The sequence below is a fragment of the Phalacrocorax carbo genome, chromosome 1 (genome assembly GCF_963921805.1).
Source record: "Phalacrocorax carbo chromosome 1, bPhaCar2.1, whole genome shotgun sequence".
Taxonomy (NCBI): Eukaryota; Metazoa; Chordata; class Aves; order Suliformes; family Phalacrocoracidae; genus Phalacrocorax; species Phalacrocorax carbo.
Window position 1 is genome coordinate 151,014,247 of NC_087513.1, and position 20,194 is coordinate 151,034,440.

Consider the following 20,194-nt stretch of genomic DNA (forward strand, 5'->3'; position numbering starts at 1 on the left):
ACAAAAAAAAACCCAAATACAATGTAAATGGTAATGTTGTATAACTCCCTCAGACATAGCTACCTACATGTGTAGCTTGAGGCTTTGCATTCAGTTTTGTGGTTTTCTGACATAGCTAATTCTTACTGTCTTATAAAGATGTTTTGTATTTTCAAGAGTGCTAGGTGAGATTATGACTTGATAAACTTTATGGCAGACAAGGACATTACTGAGAGCAGGACTATGTTAATTGTCAGCCTACACAGGTAGGAGCATTATTTTCAGATGCTTTAATGCCACGTCCATTTATTGCCTGACAGCAAGATATACCAGAGTCTGGCACGATTGCTCATCTTGAAGAAAAAATGAGGGCAGCTAAGAGGCCTGTAATCTCACCACCACTGACACTGTCCAGTGTGGTGCGCAGTCCCACATGGAACAGTACAGGTGCTACGCAGATGCTCAGCCCACAGATGCAGACTGGGCGTTACCCACCCACATGCCCTTTGCGGCTGTGGTTTGTCATTTGGTCTAGCAAACTAGCTTACTGAGATCATCAGCGTGATCAGGTGCACCTGAATTCCCTTCATCTGGGTAGATGGGTAAGGGTAACCATCAGAACACAGCGCTGTGTCTTTCAGCAATAGACTGTAATTGCCCCTTGAGGTCGACAAGCTTTTATTCTGTTGGTAAATCAATACCCCAACACCTTACTGGCTGGTTTTGCTCTCACTAGTTTGAAAATAACATATTGCATAGCTTGCTATAGTTCTGTCTGTATATACCCTGAATACTGTTTAGCCAGAGCCTGAGTGATGAAGCTTTTGTTATAAGTGGTTTAAGTTCAAGTTGTTCTGTGGAGAAGAATACATAAACACAATTTTGCTGGAATTTAATAGTTTGGTGTACAAATATGAAATGACATGATTTCTGAGTATTTCCTTTTTAAATATACTAAAACAAGTGAAATGCTATCAGGAAGATTTGTTATACAGAGTGCAGAATGAAACCTGACAGCAGCACTTAAATTCATGGCTTAACTTTCCAGACTGGAAAACTTGTTCTGAAAGTATGAAGCTGTAACCAGGTGGGTTTGTGCAGATCTGGTTGAAGGAATTTTAAGTTCCCATCTTCTGATGGAACCTGCCTACACCTCAGTGGGATGTTACCGTGAGCAGAGCTAAGGACCTAGTGCTCAAACATTTCAGTGGGAAGTAAAACAGGAGTTGGGCCATTACTGAAAGTGGTTTAACTTTTGCATTGAAATAGACTATGAACAATCAGGCAGCCTCAGCTAGAGGGGAGGGAGCAGTAACAAAAGACACAACTTTCTCAGCTGTTTGAAGTCAGTAAGAACATGATGTTGCATGCTTTCCGTGGGACGTGTCTCTTTGCTACTAGTCATTTGACTTGCAGGACCTGCTATATTCTCATTCTCATGCTTTTTGAGGACTGGAAGCAAAAATTGCCTTGCTATTGTGTGTTCATCTCTCTTGATCCACGAATGTTTGCCTTTTCTTCACATGCTGAAGTTTACCCAACAGTAACTGGTTCAGATGTTTGCCTGAGGCTGTAGACGACAGATGCCCTCAGTGGTCCATGTGTTCTCAGCGGAATTTAAGCCCAAGTGCACATGCAATCTTTAAAAGGCCTATTCTGGTTTTTGAATAGTTTCCCCCTTTTTTTTTTGCACGGTAACTTCAGCCCTGCATAGTTCAAGTCAGTTTTGTGAAGTCTGAGCTTTGCAACCCAGATACGCTTTGTGCACATGTAATCAGTGAAGCAGTTAAAGATTCAGAGACATTCTGATTCATATCAAAATACAGCAGCATACTCCATCTAGTCAGTATATGCCAAAGTGGGGGAGAAATGCAAGGAGAGTTAGAGCCTTCTGACATGTTCTCCTGTGCAGGCTCTTGCTTTAAAAGTTCCCCTTTTCAAGAGTGCTTTGAGTTACTTCCTCCACAGCACTGACAAATGTGAAAGGGTCCTGTTCTCTTACAGCTGAGTTCTCGGTGTTAAATGACAGTGTTTTTCCAAAGCCAGTCATGCTCAAGGTCTTATGTAAAACTCATCGTTGGGGATGAAAAAGTCTGACATAAAAACTTGAAAATTGCTCATTTCCCCTTCTTCCCTATAAGAACTTTGATGTGTCTGAAACATATCTATTTGGCTATCAACTTTTTTTAAAGAAAAAAAGCATGTAAAAGATAAGATAACCAACACGGGGAAGAAAATTGTCTCACATTTAACCTTCTGTACTCAAAGCTTTGTGCTGAAGATTTACTGATGTTAAGAAACACTTTCTTCAGACACCAAAAGCCCTTCCTCCTCCTTCCACCACATTAGCATTTTGCCTACAAAGGCCTCTGACTAAAGATTCCTGTTCTTGAGTATGGACTAATATGAGTGGCAAATGGTGGGCTATACATCAGTAGCAGAAAACATTACTTACAGTTATGTTTGGAGTGTACACCTAAAATCCTTTTGTCATGCTGGAAGTCACTGCCAGCTCTAAAATGCTTCCTGTATATTAGCTAGAAGATTATATTCAGGGTACTCTGCGCTGCGAAAAATTTTCTCCTCCTTTGTCAGCACCTTTCCATTGAATGCAGAATCTGTATCCCAAACGTCAGGCTTCATGAATGAAATCCTGGCATCGCCAGGGTGGGACTTTTGCCATGACTTCAGCAGAGCCAAGGTTTCACAAGAAGCTTTTGAATTTGCTCTTCTCCATTCAGTCCTGTGTGAAAGCTGGAGAAGTTTACCCTGGATCTCCAGAGGAAGCTAGAAGTGTGTTATCCTGTTATTTTCTTTTGCCCTACCTTCATAATATTGTGGAAATTGCTGCAGTCTCTCTACATCTGCCTGCTTCCTGTTTCGTATAAATCAATGCTTTTCACCTATGTAGAGCAAGTTGTGTTGAACTGGAATGGCTCTGATGCTAATTGTTACTTTTTGTAGGAGTATGTGTTTGAAGATAAACTAGGCTGAGCAAATTGTCTTTAGGTGCAACTGTATAGGGCTGTTTCACTCTGGTGATTGACAGAATTAGTCTGCTAAACAGTTAAGAGCATTGCCTGCCCTCTGTCCGACACTGACGTTAACTATCTTTCTGTAGGTATTTAAATGCTTCAAGCATAAAGATGTGTCACTGATGCATTTTGTATAGCCTACTGTAAGCACGGGTATATGCAAATTATAAAAAAGAAGCTGCTTCCAGTTTGGTTTCAGCTTTCCACCACACACAGGAAATAAATGGGTGTTACCCTCTATTTTATGAACAGTGGCTTTTAGGCTTCTCTCTTCTAGTTGTTTTGAAATTTTGATAGGGCGGGAAGATTCTCAAGGCTACATGCCTACTGACAAAATTATTTCAGAGAACTGAGTCAACAATGGTAAATAATGTTTGTGGTGAATGAATAGACAAAAAGGACAATATTGACCAGATCCTGCTTTGTGGCAAGACTTTCTCCCTATCTCAATGTACGAGTGCAGCATTCAGACTTAACAGTGCAAAGGCGTAAAACAATCTATCCAGTTTTGGTCTGTTGTTTTTAAAAAGCTAGTCTGCAACATGGCATGTGGTAAAGAGCACCTACTGCTGAATAATAAATTTACATTATTTTAAAATAACAAAATGGATTCTGTATCTGCAGACCAGGTGGCTTTCATTTACAGTATTGACATATTTTATTGCATCAAAGTATTTGAGAGGAAAACATGACTAATGATAAGGATTTTTACCATATGGAGGTACTCTTCCTTTAGAGAAACAGGAAGGCTAACATTGTGCCACTTGAAGATGTTTGCCAGTTACTGAGCAATTCTGACAAGCTTGCACATACAGAGACCAAGCAGACATCAGTTCTGCTTTGCCTAGTGTTTATGAATCCATGCAGTGTTCATTAGAGCTGTTGCACTTTCCTCAGTTGATAGACTGGATTTTGTTCTGGATTCTTGTGTGCCGCACTGTGGTCCAGCAGGCAGGCTGCGATCTGGAGCATGATCCTTAGACCTTTCCCAGCTGCCTGCTGCCCTCTGCTAAAGGAAGGAGCAGCTGTTGCAGCAGCAAATGTAGACAACAAACTCTTCCTCCTGCTCTTGAACCTGCTGTTAGGCTGTGACCTTATGAGTGGCTGCTGATAATACTGCAAGGCTGGTTTTACCAAAAGCAGTAGCTGCACCTGTGGTCTTTCCCACTCCCTCATGGACAGCATTTAGTGATCCCTTGGAGTTTGGTTCAGTTTTATTGTTTGCTTTTAAGCTTTACCAGCACCAGAAACCAACATCTCAGAAAGCTGCCTAAGAGGGTTTCAAATTAGGCAGTAACATTTGCTGTATCCTGCAATAAAATTTGAAAAGACAGAGAAAGCAACGGCACAGGTTATCCCGTAGTTTGGAATGGTCTGTGGGCAGCGCTGAGTTCTTCCAATGCTCCTTTCCCCAGACAGCTTGCAGCAAGGGGGGGAAGTAAACCAACACACCAAGGGTATCACAATCCAAAACAATGAGATGCTGGCATTAGTCATGGGCTGTGGTTCATGTCACCTGCTTGGCCTAATCTACTCCTACAACCCATCCCTGTTACATCTCTTCCCTCCTCCATCTCCAGGAGCCGGAGTGAGACTACCTGCAGTCACTCTGTGCCAGCAGGAGGAAGAGTAAAGAGCTGAAGGTGGGTCCCAGTCCCTTTTCCACAGCAAATAGCAGAGTTGAGCTGAGCTGCAGAGCTGATGAGGTTGGCGAATTGTGCCGGCCGAAGGGTCCCCATGTGGGATAAATGTTGGAGAAATTTCCATGCATGTGCACTCCCACCTCAGAGAGGAAAGTCCCTAGCAAAATTGGGTAGGCTAGTGAGAAGTAGAATGGTTGGTGATCACCAACCTCTTGTCCAGCAGGTTTAATAGTAGACTAATACCTTTCATAGGAGTTTTTGAGATATCACCTATTGTTCTTTTGTAGAATAGAGAGTTTTAGTGCTGTGTGAGCCCTGTGTATGAAGATAATTGGTATATAATATTCAAGTAAGCGGATTGTATATTTTCTGATTTTAACATAAGCAGTGAAGACTTGTTCTTTTCCTTTGATGTGTTTAAAAAGTGAATTATTTCTAAGAACTGTTTCACAGTAACAAAAAGGATAGAGATCTGGTTGATGCTTCCTTAAGGATACGATTTAAGAGATTTGAGCAAATTTGGCTCCTGTCTTTTGAACTTGGGCAGGCTGTCAGTCTTTTGTGCATTTACTAGAGCCTTAGATATAGAGCAGAGAGGTTCCTAGTGTTTGGCCTTTTTTTGGGTAAATCTTTCCCTGAAAAAACAGATCACATGTGTTTTGAGTTAGATCAGATGTTGCATCTGAATCTACAGCCACTGGATCATGTGGTGTGTGTCCAATTCCAGGATAAAACGTGTGCACAGAACTGCACTTAGAAACAGCTCCCAGTGGTGTCCTGGTAACTTTGCAAGCACTGCCTCTGAGGCCCACCACTTGTTCAAGATGCTAAAAGTGCTTCATGCCAAGATGGCAGAACTTTGTCCGAAGAATTACTTTAGGATAATCTATGGTCATGTCTTTTCTTTTCTCCTTCAACATACTGTGTTTAAATTAAACTGCAAATCTGCAGCTTCTGGAAACATGAGACAGGTAGGTAGCTTTTGTATACTTTACTTGCTTTACAGTTTTTTTCTGGTGTTTCAATCCACAATAACTCACAGCTGCATTCCAATGAGAAATGAGGTGGTTGGAGACAGACTTTTCCTGTATCTATAAAAACAGGACTTCACGTCTGCTTTTTCTTTTCTTCGCAAGCCTATGATCAGTTTCAGTTTGTTTTCCAGGTTACTGTGTATGAGTTCTCCCTGATAGTTAGTATTATGAGAGTGTTAACAAGACTGGAAGTTGATTCTATTATTTCTTTAGTAAAGGGGGTGTTTAACAAGTATAGTATAATTTTTTTTTGTCCCTCGGTAAGGCCCTTTAAAAGTTTTGCTTGTTACTGATTTCCGTTTGAATACTGTCTACTCACTTCCCTTTAAGAAATTCAGTCTACTTGATGGCTTCTTTAATCAAGAACTGAAAAATGGAAGGTGGCTGGCCCCGTTATGTGATGTTAGATGTGATTAGGAAGGACATACGACCTCTGAACCCACCCATCCATATCAGTCGGAGTTTATGAAAAAGGAAGCATTCAGCAATTGAGTTGGCATTCCTTCAGCTTGTTCCTTGAAAAAGTCCTACCCTTCCAAATGTGAAGGGTATACTAATGAGCATAGCTGCTTCTAGGAACATCCTGAATTTTTTTTTTGTGGAAATGTTTTTAGTAATTAATGCATTCTACTTCAAAATTGTCAAACCTCCAGCTTCTTCTGAGTTTTTTTGCTTTGCTGAAGGGAAAAAACTTTATGGCTTTATGGCTTGGTACTGATCCTGGAGTCAATCCCTGGCTCAGTAACAGGGATTCAGTCTGAGCAGGACCAACCCACGGTGTTTCAGCTGTAAAAGAGGGACAACATAATATTTTTTTTTTTATCCTACTGCATTATCTGATCTTTCCTACTTGTAAATGGTGTCAGTAACTGTGTGGCCCTAGTACAGTTGCAGGCTTTTGTTATTATCACAGTAGTTCTTTTAATAATAAAAAATATTAATTTCTTTCTTTCTTACAAATTGTCAGTAAATAAAGATATTGGCAACTCCATGCTTCTGTGGTACGTTTAATGCAGTATAGGTTGACCTTTGTTGGTTAGATTAACTGCTGATTTTATTGCAGAGTTTTCTGTCTTCCCTTTGAAAAATGGATTATTTTGGTATTTTATAAACCCAACTAATGCCATTGCTTAGGAGTAAATTTATTCAGATGAATCCTTATGTTTTGCCTAATGGTATAATTGATTTGGGAAAAAGCATTCGGTGTATGTAGGAGTTACATTTTCTCTGAATTAAGTCTGCAAGTGTGTTACTGTATCCTTATTTCAATGTATTTGAGTTTTTAACTGGAAGTAAGGAGGTGTTCTCGGAACAGTTGTTCTGGACTGGCCTGCTGGTCCCAGTGATCCCATGACCTCTGCTTTGCTGGCCAAAGCTTTGAGTCACTTTTTGAGCAGCTGACCATTTTCAAAGTCTTCACAAGAGAAAAATGAGAGCTACAAGAAAAAATGGGCTCTCAGCCCAAAAGAGGCAGCGCTATATTTTTGTGTTTAATGTAGCTGGGAAGATGCATGAAATACTGCTAACTTAAAAAGGTTTTCTTGCAGCTTAATTTCTAAAATGGGGAGCTTCCATCTTTCTTGGTCTGTGTGAGATTGAGCAAATGGGCACTGTAAGAAAGTTTGCATTCCGACTCACCTAAGCGCATTGAAGCATTCTTTCTTTCCTTAGAGAGGTCAGTCTTGCCTTTGTTTAAGATCAGCAGAAATTATTCTATAAAAACATTATCTTACCTTCTTGGAATTTTTCTACAAAGGGATATTTTCTCTAGAGTTTCTAAATCTCTATTCTTGTCTTTATTAGCGTCCATTTCTCTAGTAAACGTAATATGCAGAATATCAACAAAGATAGCAGTGTTTTTTACAGGTCCATAATATAAATTTGTTCTCCATAGACTAGTGGTTTAGCTCCTGTAATAAAATGTGTGACCAGTGGAAGAGAACAGTGAAGAGTAAGGGAAAACATAGTAAAACTAAAGCCAGAAAGCCATCCTGCTTAACCAGAGCTGTGTGCCTAGCCTATGTTATGCATGGGTACAATGGGCACTGCAGCGTTAGCGTCTCAAGGAGGTGGGTCTAGAACTGGCTTTAGGCATTTGTGCAGAGAAATCCTTAGCTTATTCACGAGGATAGGCTTCAGTTTTGAAGAAAATGACAGATGTTGGCATTTGCGTACCCTGACAGGGTGAAGGAGGATACCTGTCTTGCTGAGATGGACAAGAATCAGGAGCCTGACAGCCAAATGCAACGTTAGGGTTTTGCATTGGTGTTTGTTTTTATTATCTTGCTTAGAACGATGCAGAAGATCCCTGGCAGGAGCCATCTTTTAAAGTCACACAGATGTTTGGGTGCTTTCTTGTTCAAAATGCCAGGGAGCTGCTGCGATGCTTCTGCAACATGGGCTTTTATACAGCTTGGAGAGGTCTTCGCTCTTGTTTTCTGGATGAACACTATCTGTTCATCATCTGCCACATGTACTGGAAAGGCCTGTGTTCCAGCCCTCAGACAGGAAAAACAGCTACTGAGTCAGAATGCTGAAGGTCTAAGTATGTGGTAGAGGTTTGAGGAGTGAAATGCAGGAAAGCGTTGAAGCATGCATCAAGAGAGCACAGAAAGAATGGCACCAAGGAAGTGGGGAGAATGACTGTAGCAGTAAGAAACTGAACCTCTCACAGGCTTCTTCAGGGCAAGTATTCAGGCACTGACTTCTGTGTGTGTTTGTACTGCTAAATGTAAGAGGACCAGGGAATGACCTTGAACTGAACTTCTGTGTGTCCATGCTGCTTAATTGTTACTGTACTCCCTCCTCTACTTTAGACCTCTTTCACCAGCATTTGTCCAGACCAATCTGCTATAGAGGAATTAGATCTTAGCAGCGTAGGTGCAACTTGAGGCCAGGGTTTGGTCTTCACTCTCCTCTGTTACACAGGATAGACATCCTCATAGAGCAGGAGGTGGCTGTAACTAGTCAGAAGAGAGAGGGAAGTCTCTGGCAAGGGCTTTGGTCATGTGCTAAAGGAGGAAAGGTCAAATCTGGAAGATCTTATGAGAGGGGTGGCAACAGACTTTTGTATGAGTTGAGGTAGATCTGAGTTGAAGATGACACCCACATTAGAGCTGTAACTAACTAGCAGGGTGGATTCTTGGGTCCTTTGGTAAAAAGGGTGGAGGGGAGGTAGTTAGGAAGGTGAATGACTCAGTTTTGGCCGTGATGATTTGCAGATGATGATCAGGCAGTGCTGACATGTCAGAAAAGGTCAATAACAAAATATATTTTGCATTTACTACATATACACTGTAGGAGTGGTGCCGAGTTTTTGCCAGCAGGAGTGGGTGCTCGTGTTTGGAAACGTAATGGAGTTAATAAGAGGAATGCAGTTTGTATTAATGATTGCCTTTATTTTCTTAGTATATTTGAGCATAACATCTTGGCCCAAGTCATAATAAAGTTAGTGTGATGGTAAGGAATTAAAGACTCTGTAATAGTAGATGCTGTGAATGCTAGCAATATGGCTGAACTTTTTTTTTAGTCACCCAGCATAATTTCACTGATACTTGTCTCGTGTATGTTATTTCATAATTTTTATCTTTCTAATGTTTAAAACCTCTAGGTGTTCATTTATAACACACTGGTGTGATATCTTTTAAATGATTGCGTTGCAGATCTTTGCTTAATATTTAAAATGCTAAATATAGATAAAGCTCCAACACTATTTTTGTCAGACCACAGTCACTCCATATCCCTCAATTAGTGAAACATACAAAGATAAGGTAATGGTGGGAATTATGTACTGAAATCTAGTGAAATGGCTACTAATCTGGATTCTCTGGCAGTTGAAATACCGTAGCTATACAGCTATTCTAATCACTAAACTCCTCCTGTAATTGCTTGCATTACCTGACTTGCTTTGGTTTAAGTTGGAATGGTGTGGCTGGCTATGCATAAACTAACTTTTCATATGGTGTTTTTGATGTGTTTCAGGGGAAGGTCCACCTCGAGCTGAGACTGAGTGAAGTCATAACAGATACTGGTGTAGTCTGCCATAAGCTTGCAACACGGTAGGATTTGAAATGTAACTGCAGAGTTATGAAAAACACACTGGTTATAGATAGTGTGCAATATTTAATGTAAAAACAGTTGGAAGAATCAAAACATTGATCGGACATTGGAAGTTCTTAATCAGTGATATCCTTACGAATTTATAGGATGTGAGATTTTTTTCATTTTCTCTTCTCCTTCTCTCCACATAATCTACATAATTTTCTTCCTAATAGTCTTAAATGCTAATAAATCACTAATCCAATTTAGTCATGGCATAAATACTAAAAAAACATCAAAGGATAATATTAATGTCCTTCTGATTTGCATTAAGGACCTTACCAGATAAGCAAATTTGTAGCGCAACTTGTGTTGTGACCGGGTGTTACCGAACTGACTTAACAAACAAGTCTGCCATCAGTTTATTAAAGCGGTCTCAGAATCAACCATCTAATCTCACTCAAACGGATTGAAACCTAGAAGCCACAGGACTCAGATGGGAATCAAGATCTTGCCTTCCTCTGAGGAGCAGTCTGGAAGGCCATTGCTGTGTGACCACACCAAAGCCTTTCAGGTGTCTACTTCAGGAGGAGTGGCAGAGTTGGCTGGCTTCTGTCAGGAATCTGCTTTGTATTATCTGTCTGGCAGAAAAGCTGTCAAAATCAGAGTGTTGGCATTATACAGTTCTGGCTATTTGGCAACTATGTCAATAAAAAAATGCCCTGCTAGGTAAGTTCTGACCAGCCCTGTTTTCAGACCAGTATTTGACATGATTTTGTTACTGCCTTTGAGGCTTTGTTAATAAGCTGTGCACGTACCCTCTAGCCATCTAGGTGCTACCAGAGCTCTGCAAGTAGGTACATTTGAAATCTTCCTCTCCACAGCCTGCTGTGATGAGGCAGAGTGAATAACAAAGATAGGCTGGTGTCCGTCCATATCCTTTGAATCCTAATTGTGGGTTAAGACCTTGTGATGTCTGGGACTCTGCAAACATAGATTAACTGGAACATCCTTCCACTCTCACCATGGTCTGTTTCCAGTAGTTAGGTGGTATATTGAAGGACCTTCAGAAGTGTTTTCCTCACTTTGTTTTGTTCTGAGAGAGTATGCCATGCCACAGCCAGCTTTCATGTAAAGGTTTTGTCTTCAGCTAAATGAGACCTGGTAACATTATAGTAGCAATGGATTGTTAAGTGAAATTCCTGAAATGCTAGAAATAACGGTCTGAAAAGGTCCTTCTTAATGTGTAACACATGCAGCTTCTTGCTTCATGAAAAGCAATAAGGCAATGACAACTTTAACAGTATGGCAGCGTGCAGCCTGTTTTTCTACCTTTCTATTCATTTGACCAGACAGGTTTTTAGTCTTCATTCAAATTTTTGCCTGTATGGCCTTGATTTGAAGACTCTTTAGTTCACTTTCTACAATGCAGAGAAAACACTTAGATTAGCTCATGAAGCATTCTGTAACCGTGATTTGCAAGGTACTGTTCATTAAATAGAATGTATTAGTTGAAATACGTAGAAAAATCCTGAGGTTTTAATCACTGAATCATAATGTTTGGACTTTATCTTGTTTTAAATCCAGACATTGGCTTTTAGAAACAAAACTTGAAAATCAGAGCCCAAGCAAGCTTTTGTCTGCAGAAGCCATCTTTTCCCGTTGTCATCTTCTCTTCTGTAGCTGACCTGGGCACTCTTTGACTCTGGCTAGTTTCCACAGCTATTTGTTATTTGAGCAGTAAGTGAGAGTAGAGCTTAGCAGTTTGGATAAGGGAATTGTGAAATAAAGATATTTCTAGAGTATGTAGTGCTATTTCCGTGCAGGTTTTCATGGCAATGTGTCTTACAAGTGAGAAAAAGAGAATGATGAAGAAAAGGGTCAATGATTATATTGGGGGTGGTGGGAAAAAGCACTTCAGAATGTAGTCCAGCATTTTCTTCATGCCACACTGTTTGCTTTAGGAAGGTATACAGCAAACTGCAACAGTGCATGTTTTTCCACATGATCTGAAATCTCACTGAGGTTTGTTCATAGCTAGTTTGGTTCTGGTGCTTAGGCATTTAAGAAAAGAGTGTGGTAATTAAGCAATGCTCAAGTAAATGTCTGTATAGCTGAATTTGTCAGTGGGAAAAGCAGCAAAGGTGGGGGGGGCAGAACCTTTGTTACAGGTAGTTCACGAGTGAAAAGCAAGCACTGGGTATATTAGGGGAGTGCAGCTTCCAATTGAGTTTTGTGAAGGTAACTGATTTTCTTGTGGGCAGCTCATGAATTTGTTTCAGTGAGCAAGTAAGACGAGGCTATAAAACCATAAGCAAGAACATAGAGTCACTTCATCTTAAAAACAAACTGTTCTGAAGAATCTAACACTTGTCTTGTGAACTTCCTTGACTTCCTTTTTTTAATTTTAATTTTTAAAAATTTTTTGTGGCACTCTTAGCTGCAAAGAATAAACACTACCCCACAAATGGCCTCAGATATAACCGGTTTTCTTATGAGCTTTCCTGGAGGTCTTCACCAGTGTGCCCTCTGAGCCTGTGCGCACTGCTGACACCTCTGCATTTCAGAAGGCCTTGAAAGTAGCTGGGGCCTTGCTGAGCCAGCCTGCAGTCCCATGTTGCACACCATGAACAGTCAGCTGGATCGGTGGATGGGAAAATTCATCTGAATGGAAGGGCAAATTAAAATTGCTGAGTGCTCAGCTCTTGAATATTAAGTATTAATTTATTTTAAAATGCAACAGGCATGTGAGCTTCCTTTAGCCTCTGCAGAGGAAACAAAAAAATCAGTTTAAAAACTGTTACCTAGTAGCTTCTCCTTAGGAAGCATTCAATACTTTCATTTAGCCCTAAACCACTAAGCTGTTGTGCTTCATCAGAGCCCTTCAGAGGCCCTAGTCTCTGCCAGCTGCTACAGCACAATCTCCTGGAGTGAATCTCTGCAAAAGAGATTATAAGGAGAAGCATTAGTGGATTTAGAAGTTATGTTGACAGTACAGATGCAGGCACCACACTCAGACTTCTTGTGTCCCCTGGCAGCTCCTGCTGTCATCCTCTGTAAGAACCATAGCTGTTACTTTTTCACGCTCCTTCTGGGAACACTTTGCTACTTGTGGGCTCCCTCTGTGGAACTGCTGCAAAACCTGATGGTCCCAGTCAGCTTGGATGCAGTTGTCAGCTGGGACACAAGAGACTTATAGAGACCCTTTTACAGGCCTCAGGATGCAGGCTTATGTGTTGTATGTTCACGTCATACAGAGAGAGCAGACCTACAGCCTGCTGAGCACAGACCTTTGCCCAAGTGCTGTCAGGTAAAAGACAACATGTATGGACTTTGCGGCTTGATACCTCCATGTAACTGCGTTTGTACTAACTACTGTTGCGCCATGTAGTGAGTCATCTTGAGTGCTAGGAGAAAGTAAGTCTTATTTGGTAGGTTCTGGCTTCTCTCTCTGTCCTTCACTCACAAAAGGTCTCATGTTGTCTTCCTCCATGCTCTTTACAGCCACAGCTTTCTTGGCCCTCTGCACAGTCAGCTGCTGCTTGTTGTGGCTACCAACATCTGGCCTCTCCTTCCATTGTCTGTAAAGTGAAGGCCATCTTGTTTGTCAAGTGGTTTGTCACCTGCCAGAAGTCTGTCTGTAATTTTATTTACATCTTAAGGCACTAAGACCGTAGAAAAGAAGTGGTCAAGACTTTCTCATGCTTCCTGCTGCTTATGTCCATATACCACCCTTTTGTGCTAACACACATCTCCTGGCAGCTGCCAGAGCAATGGTGTGTTTTTATATTTTTTTTCCCCTCATGTTTTTTAAGCTGAATCAGGCCTTAATCCTGTGCATCCTAGAAACTGCACAATTCTTTTTTTTCTGTAATGCAGAGGAAGGAAAATGAGCAGCAGAAACCAGGGGAGGATGCTCTTTCTGCAGCTGTGCCAGGTTGAAGTGTTTGAACTAAGTCATGGAGTTGCATGCACCCACATTCCATGGATACACCTGCAAAACAATGGCACGTGGTTCTCCCTAAATTTTTTTCTGAGTCACCACTTTCCATATAAGATATCCTTCCCGCTTCACAACAGAAGTACTCAGAAATGAGCCCTAGACCTTTTGTAAAGTTTTTTCCACCATCATTAGGGCAGATTCTGTGCAGCGTGTTTGTGTTTAGCCCAGAAAGGTGTTTCCCCAGAGGCGTTAAGGCCTCTGGGCTGATCCAGACAACTTTGCCATCTCACAGAGCAACATAGGCTAGGAAGAGTGGTCCAGGCCTTCGTAAAGAGGAGGGTTCCTGCAGATAGCTTTGTAGAAATCCATATGATTTGCTGTCGTTACGTTACCAGAGGCAACATTTAGAAGCAGCGTTCTGTATTTAGCAAGATGACATCTGACTTCCAGCATGCCTGAAGGAACAGGCCACTGAACTCCTGTTGAAAGTCAGCATGAGCTGGGAGCCTGGCTCCCTGATCTTCCTTTGAGAATTCCAGCATGTGTATGTAATTAGTCACATTTAAATGTCTGTATTTATTCAGTGTCCCCAGCTGCTCCTTTAAGTGTTGTCTTATGTCTTGTCTCTTAGGTTTAAAAAAAGCTTGGAAACATCTGCTTTGGAGAGCTCTCCCCTCCCCCGTAAATCTGTATAGCTAAATAATAACGTATGTGGTTTAGTAGCCACTGCTGTCTTTCATATGTAGTAACACAGTTTTCTGGTAGGTGATTCATAAGTCTACAAATACATTAGCAATGCTGAAATTTTATTTGATAAATGAAGCATTTGTAGCTCTGGTGTGGAAGATGTGGCTGCTCTGCATTAATTTATGAATTAAACTTAAATGCCATGCAACTCTCTTGAGAAATCTATCAGATGTATTCTGACCATGCGGAACAAAGTTAAATGAGCTGTTTGCAAGAGCCAGCAGGAAAGGAAACAATAAGTAGATATGACATCCCTAAGATAAACACTTCAGGGGTCATTAAGAGAACAGTGACTGGGCTGTGGGCATTTAAGAGCTTTAAAAGCTCTTCTGAAGAGGAAGAGGGAGGTAAGGAGAAAGGTGTCATTTGTCAAGTGTGGTTAAAGCAGAAGGTCTCTGGCTAGAGGTGGGGGTGCTGGGACTCTGTGATGGTTCCCCAGGCTTCTCTGCCATGTGAGTAGAGCACAGAGCATGTGGTGGGCAGCATCTGACCTTCCTCTCTGCTCACATTATAGATTTTAATTTCCTTGTCCATGAGCTTTGCTGGAAAGTGGTGTGGGCAGCACATTGCTCGCAGGTTGGTAATCATTACCCTAAATCAGTCTGACTTTATGTAACTGTTTTAAAGTTCTCTTACACAGTGTGAAGTTTCTAAGGTTAAAGTAAATGGTGCTACATTTTGAAAATTTCAGAGCGTCAGCCTCTATGTTCTGCTGGTCATAGTTCATGAAGGGCAAAGCTACATATAGCAAGTCTAGTCAGAAGGGCTGAGATAATGGCCATTCCTACTTGTGGATCAGCAGTCTGCATCCTAATGTAACAGGAAAACATGATCCTATCTTGTCTGGTGAAGGTTTGCTCTTGTTACCTGTGATTGCATTTGGAGACACCTTGAAAAAGCTACAGGAGTGCAGCTAGTCCTTCAATCATGGAATATATTTAAATGCTTTTGTGTACAATTAAAACATATAGGCATCATCTTTGAGTCATCTGAGAATTTTCCTTTACTAACTAGCTTGCTTCCTGCTTTTCTCGTTTACGTTGGAGCTAGATTACTTTTCTGTAGGTAACTATCATTATCAGATCCCAGGAATAGGTAAAGAAACTGTCTAAAGGGTTGGATTAAAGAGAGAAGTTGAAAATGCATGGCTATATTGTATCTGTGATGCTGAAGACCAAATTTCGTTGGCTTTCTGTCGTGGCTCTATCTCTGATGCTGATAAGAGTGAAAAGTGGGAGTGCAGGAAGGGTAGCCAGCAAAGTTTTAGATAATGCTTTTCTGTGCTGCATTTTTTTTTCTGAATGCCATTTTAATGTAGAAAACACTGGAACCCATTAGCTTGATGCAACCTCTTTAATCTCTTACAGTATTCCAGTTTTCTTTAATAGGTGGTGTTGGTGTTGCATGGACTCTGATTACTTGTCATTGGTGTAGAGCAGGGTTTGCTCCTCTCTTGAGTGTGGTGGGCCATACTATAGTTTCCTTTAGTTTCCTTTTCCAAACTAGAGGTGGTTTTCCACAAAAAAGTTGACAGGAACCAGGAGGCGCTCCCTCATGGAGGCAGCGTGCTGATGACGCTATTTTGTTACTATGTGAGGCAGCAGCCACTCAGTCTCGTGCTCTTTATGGTATGTTCGCCTGGTGCGAGGCTGCAACTTCTGTTGAGTCTGGAAGTAGTCTGAGGCAGGGCTGGCAGTGGGTGCTCTTCCTCTGATGTTACAGCTCTTGGCACTCTTTGCCTACATTCAAAATGGGTCCCTGAGCCACCCTGCCTCTTGAGTTTGCTGCTTCCAGGTTTTAGAGAGCATATGTTTATGTGTTGGTTTAAAGACATTTCTACTCTGTTGCAGAGACATACAGCATACAGCCACCTTTGAACTTGCTTCAGGGTCAAATAAAGCTTATTTTCTTGCCTGAAATATGAGCTGAATCAGTTAGGGAAAGAAATGGTATTGCAGACTACAAGCAGGTCAGTTTGATGTATGCATCAATCAGGTCATCTCACAGTATTCTGAAAAATTTTGACTTCTGATTGCTACTGGTTGGGAATGCTAATGAGGGCATGAAGTGGTTTCAAGGCTTTATTTTCAATAAACTCATGCATCCATTAATGTGTCACAATCTCCTTTCTCTAGAGAGCATACCCTGCATTGAGCTGTGCCTTTTTCTACAGGATTGCATCTTGGTCATGCTTTTAATCTTGTATGTGTTTCATAACAAACTGGTGGGGGAAAATTGCTAAGAGATTAAATCACATAATATCTGGTATTTTTATCATGTAGTGCTGCAATACTGTGGGTTTTGGGTAGTAAGGAGGGGAAGAGCAAAGGAATGGATATGTATCTCTGTCCAAGGCTTTAGCATAGTACATAAATTTTTTTCCTTCCTCCCTGCTCTGGTAGCACCGAGGTTACACTGCCTCTCCTTTGCTTCTGCATTCCCACCAAAACTTCTCGACTGTTTTGTAGCCTAAATGAAGTTTAAATTGCTCACTCTCCATCAAACCTTCCCGTATCTAAAAATACTACCTCCTCCTGCTACCAGGTTTCCCGCTAAATGAAGTTTCAGTTTCACCCTTCTTTGGTTTTATATTCAGTGTTTCTTCAGTGCTCATCCACTGTTCATGAAATTCTTTGTTTACTGAAATCACAAACAAGTATCTTCTTATCTGTAATCCTAATCAAGAGCAACTTTTTCTGTTAGACCCTTTGGCAGTAGTCCACCTCCAGCAGAACACGTTTTAAAGTCCTTACCATTTTGAGATTGAATCGTCATCATATGACTCTCTGGAATATGTATAAAACTGAGTTTGTAATTCAAGACTGGAATGTAACTCTTCTATGTCTGTTTCAACAGTAAGTGCCACTGTTTAAATAACGTGAGGGTACTTCCTGTTTTACAGAGCATAAACATAGTCTGGGATTATAAATGGAGGCAAATTATTCAAGCATAAATCCTTTTGATAAATGACTTAATTTCTAAATGTGCTTGAGGTCACAGCGTTAGGGTGGTTTGGGGGCATTAGAGAGCGTTCCTGTGGTATTTGCATTTGTAGGAGATGCATGGCTTTTGAGAACTGTCCACTGTTAGCGCCTTGGATGTGCTGACAGTACCCCAAATGTTTGCTGTTTTTACTTCCCTGATGTCCTTTAATGGTGATCAGCTGGAGCAATTCAGTTACATTTGAGGTAGGGCCCTAGGAAAAAATCAGTTAGCTACCTTGCAACATGATCGATATCGAAAGGCTCTTTGAAGTACACAGTACATAGCATAATACAAAGGTAAATTTACATGCTGTTTCATTCTGAATGACTGTTGGAATTTGTACAGCTTCTGTGGCAGGCACCATCCAAAACCAATGCTGCTGAAGCTTCTAAAGGGGCAATGTGATGGGATGCAACTTAGAAATTGTACTTCTCTCTGCTTTTTTCTTTTCAGTTTTTTATCTATTGCTCCAAGAGCGACACTTGCCAAGGTGATATTTAGGTAGCAGAACAGGGAACTGGGGACATCAAAGTATGATAGGAATAGGGGAAGCTGGAGGGTAAAGGGGAAGTCACAGGGCCCCAGGTGTTGAAGTTGGTTTTTTTTCACAAGTATGAGGAGAGTAAAGACATGGTACCCAATATATAGGAAGTGCCCTTCATTAACTCTATTGTTCACAGAACTATTTGTTGAGAGGAAATTATTGCAAGAAGTCTGACAGTGTATGTGGTAATAATGAGAGAGTATCTTTCCCTACTCCATCCAGATGAGCTAGAAATCACGTTCATGTTTCTGGGTACATTATTGTACTGGGAGTAAAACTGGTTATGCACTATAAAAAAGCTCTTTCCAGAGTCCACAGTGCTAAGATCACCTGGTGTCCACTGAACCCCCCTGCCCCTTGGTGTAAACCTTTGACTTGGATGCCATTCTCCAGCATTTCTGTAGAAGTTGATTGTGAAATATTTCATCTGTGTTGCTAATTATGTATTTGTAACTTACAAAGCACTTTGGAGTCGGAAAGATTGAAAGTCTTTTAATATACATTTTGAATTTAATAGCACTTTGAGATCAGTCATTTTCACTGTCCCACTCTTTTCCTTCCCACTGTACAAGGTAGTTTACTAGTTCCCCCTTTAATCATTTTGTTCTCTCAAATAAAAAGAGAAAAGGGAAATATTTTGAAAGAAAATGTAAGATACAGTTTTAACGAGCACAGAAATTGGCAAGGAGGTTGTGCTTTTGGAGGCAGGAGTGCCTGCAATTAATTTTAACTCATTTTACAGTTGACTTGCTTCCAAGCTGATGGTTTTGTAATAATTTCATACAGCTTCAGACAGAAGGAAGAGTCCAGCTAGACTCTGTAGAGCTGCAGATGTACTGGCTGCATATGGTGTTACCCTATTAGTTGTTCGACAGTCACTGCCATATTGTCCAGTTTCTTGCCCTGCTAGCTTAAACATCATGTTGGTGAGAGGTGGCACAGTGCGATGGCCGACTCCTGCTATTTATGTACTGTTGAGTCAAAGGCTACAGAGAATCGCTGAACACCATGTACAGCCCTTTTCTGCCTGAGGACATCCAGTGGTGCTCTCTTTTCTGCACAGCCATTAGATCTAACAGAATTCACAGAACTGGAGTATCTTTTAAGATCTCTACGACTTTGTCAAATTTTATGGAAGTAATCAACTGATTAAAAAAAATTGTTGGGGGAGGTTAAAAGCCAAATGTAGACAGAAAGCATTTTCTCATAAGCCTCTATCTTTAGGAGACCAGGCCAAAAACAATGCTGTTAAACTTGGAAGGGCTCATAGAAGAGCTACAGGAAGAATTGAAGGCCTAGTAAATGCGTCTCACAATGAGTGATTTATGCAAGAAAAACTTCAAAGTAGTGAAAATACAGTATGCACAATATTCAGAGGAGAGTCCTGATCGTATGGTTTCTTATTCTTATGACAGTGATACCCAATGGTTGGAAGCTAAAGGCTTTGACCTAGTAGGAAACAAAAACAAGCAGTAAAACTTTTGAGTCATGATCATTAATCAGTGAACAGTTTCCTGTAGAACATTGTAAGGCTATTTTAACCACTGTGAGTCCGTTGAGTTAAGCCTCAATTTCTTTGAAGAAGGTGCTCTGGATATGCAGTAGACATCATGAACTCATTGCACAACTTGTCTAGGTGAGAGCTTTCATTACGGTCTTGAAAGAGGCCAGACTATGTGATCCTAATGATCCCTTTTGGTTCCAATACACAAGCTGAAACTTAATGTAGGTATGAACTGTTTGTGCAATAACTGGAATTATAAAGCTGATGTGGGCTGCAAATTATAGCTGGTTATACCAGAACGCCTACCTGACCATGCCCTAATTTGCATCTTGTTTTTCCCTAAAAAGATCTAAAGTGACAAGACACTAAAAACTTTTAAAGAGTGCTTACTTTGCATTGTGTTTCATCACTAGGGATCTTAGTGCTTCACAAAAAACAGTGTAACCACCACTTGGTAAAGCAGAGCCTTCTTTGGATGGGATATTGTAGGTTTTAGCTGAACCTAGGACATGACTGACCTTTCAGGATAGAAAGTAAAGTGTGACAGTGTGCTATCCATCCATCCAATTAGTTGAGGTATTTTGTCTTCCATTAAGTCTGTGCCTTCCTCTCCAGATACCTTCTGGGTATTGCTCTGTGATGACTCAGTAGTAGGCCATCACTCATAAAAGTCTAAATTACTTAATGGTTTGTTTTTATTTTGTTTTGTTTTGTTTTTTTTCTGAAATGCTACCTGTAAGGC

General features: G+C 40.8%; 1 protein-coding gene across 1 annotated transcript in view; it reads left to right on the top strand.

Moving 5' to 3' along the window:
• RASA3 (RAS p21 protein activator 3) overlaps window positions 1–20,194 on the top strand; it is a 134,653-nt gene that overhangs the window by 66,632 nt on the left and 47,827 nt on the right. The window contains exon 5 of the mRNA XM_064439915.1: window positions 9,673–9,749. Coding sequence (XP_064295985.1) covers window positions 9,673–9,749 — 77 coding nt within the window. The remainder of the gene's footprint in view (window positions 1–9,672; window positions 9,750–20,194) is intronic.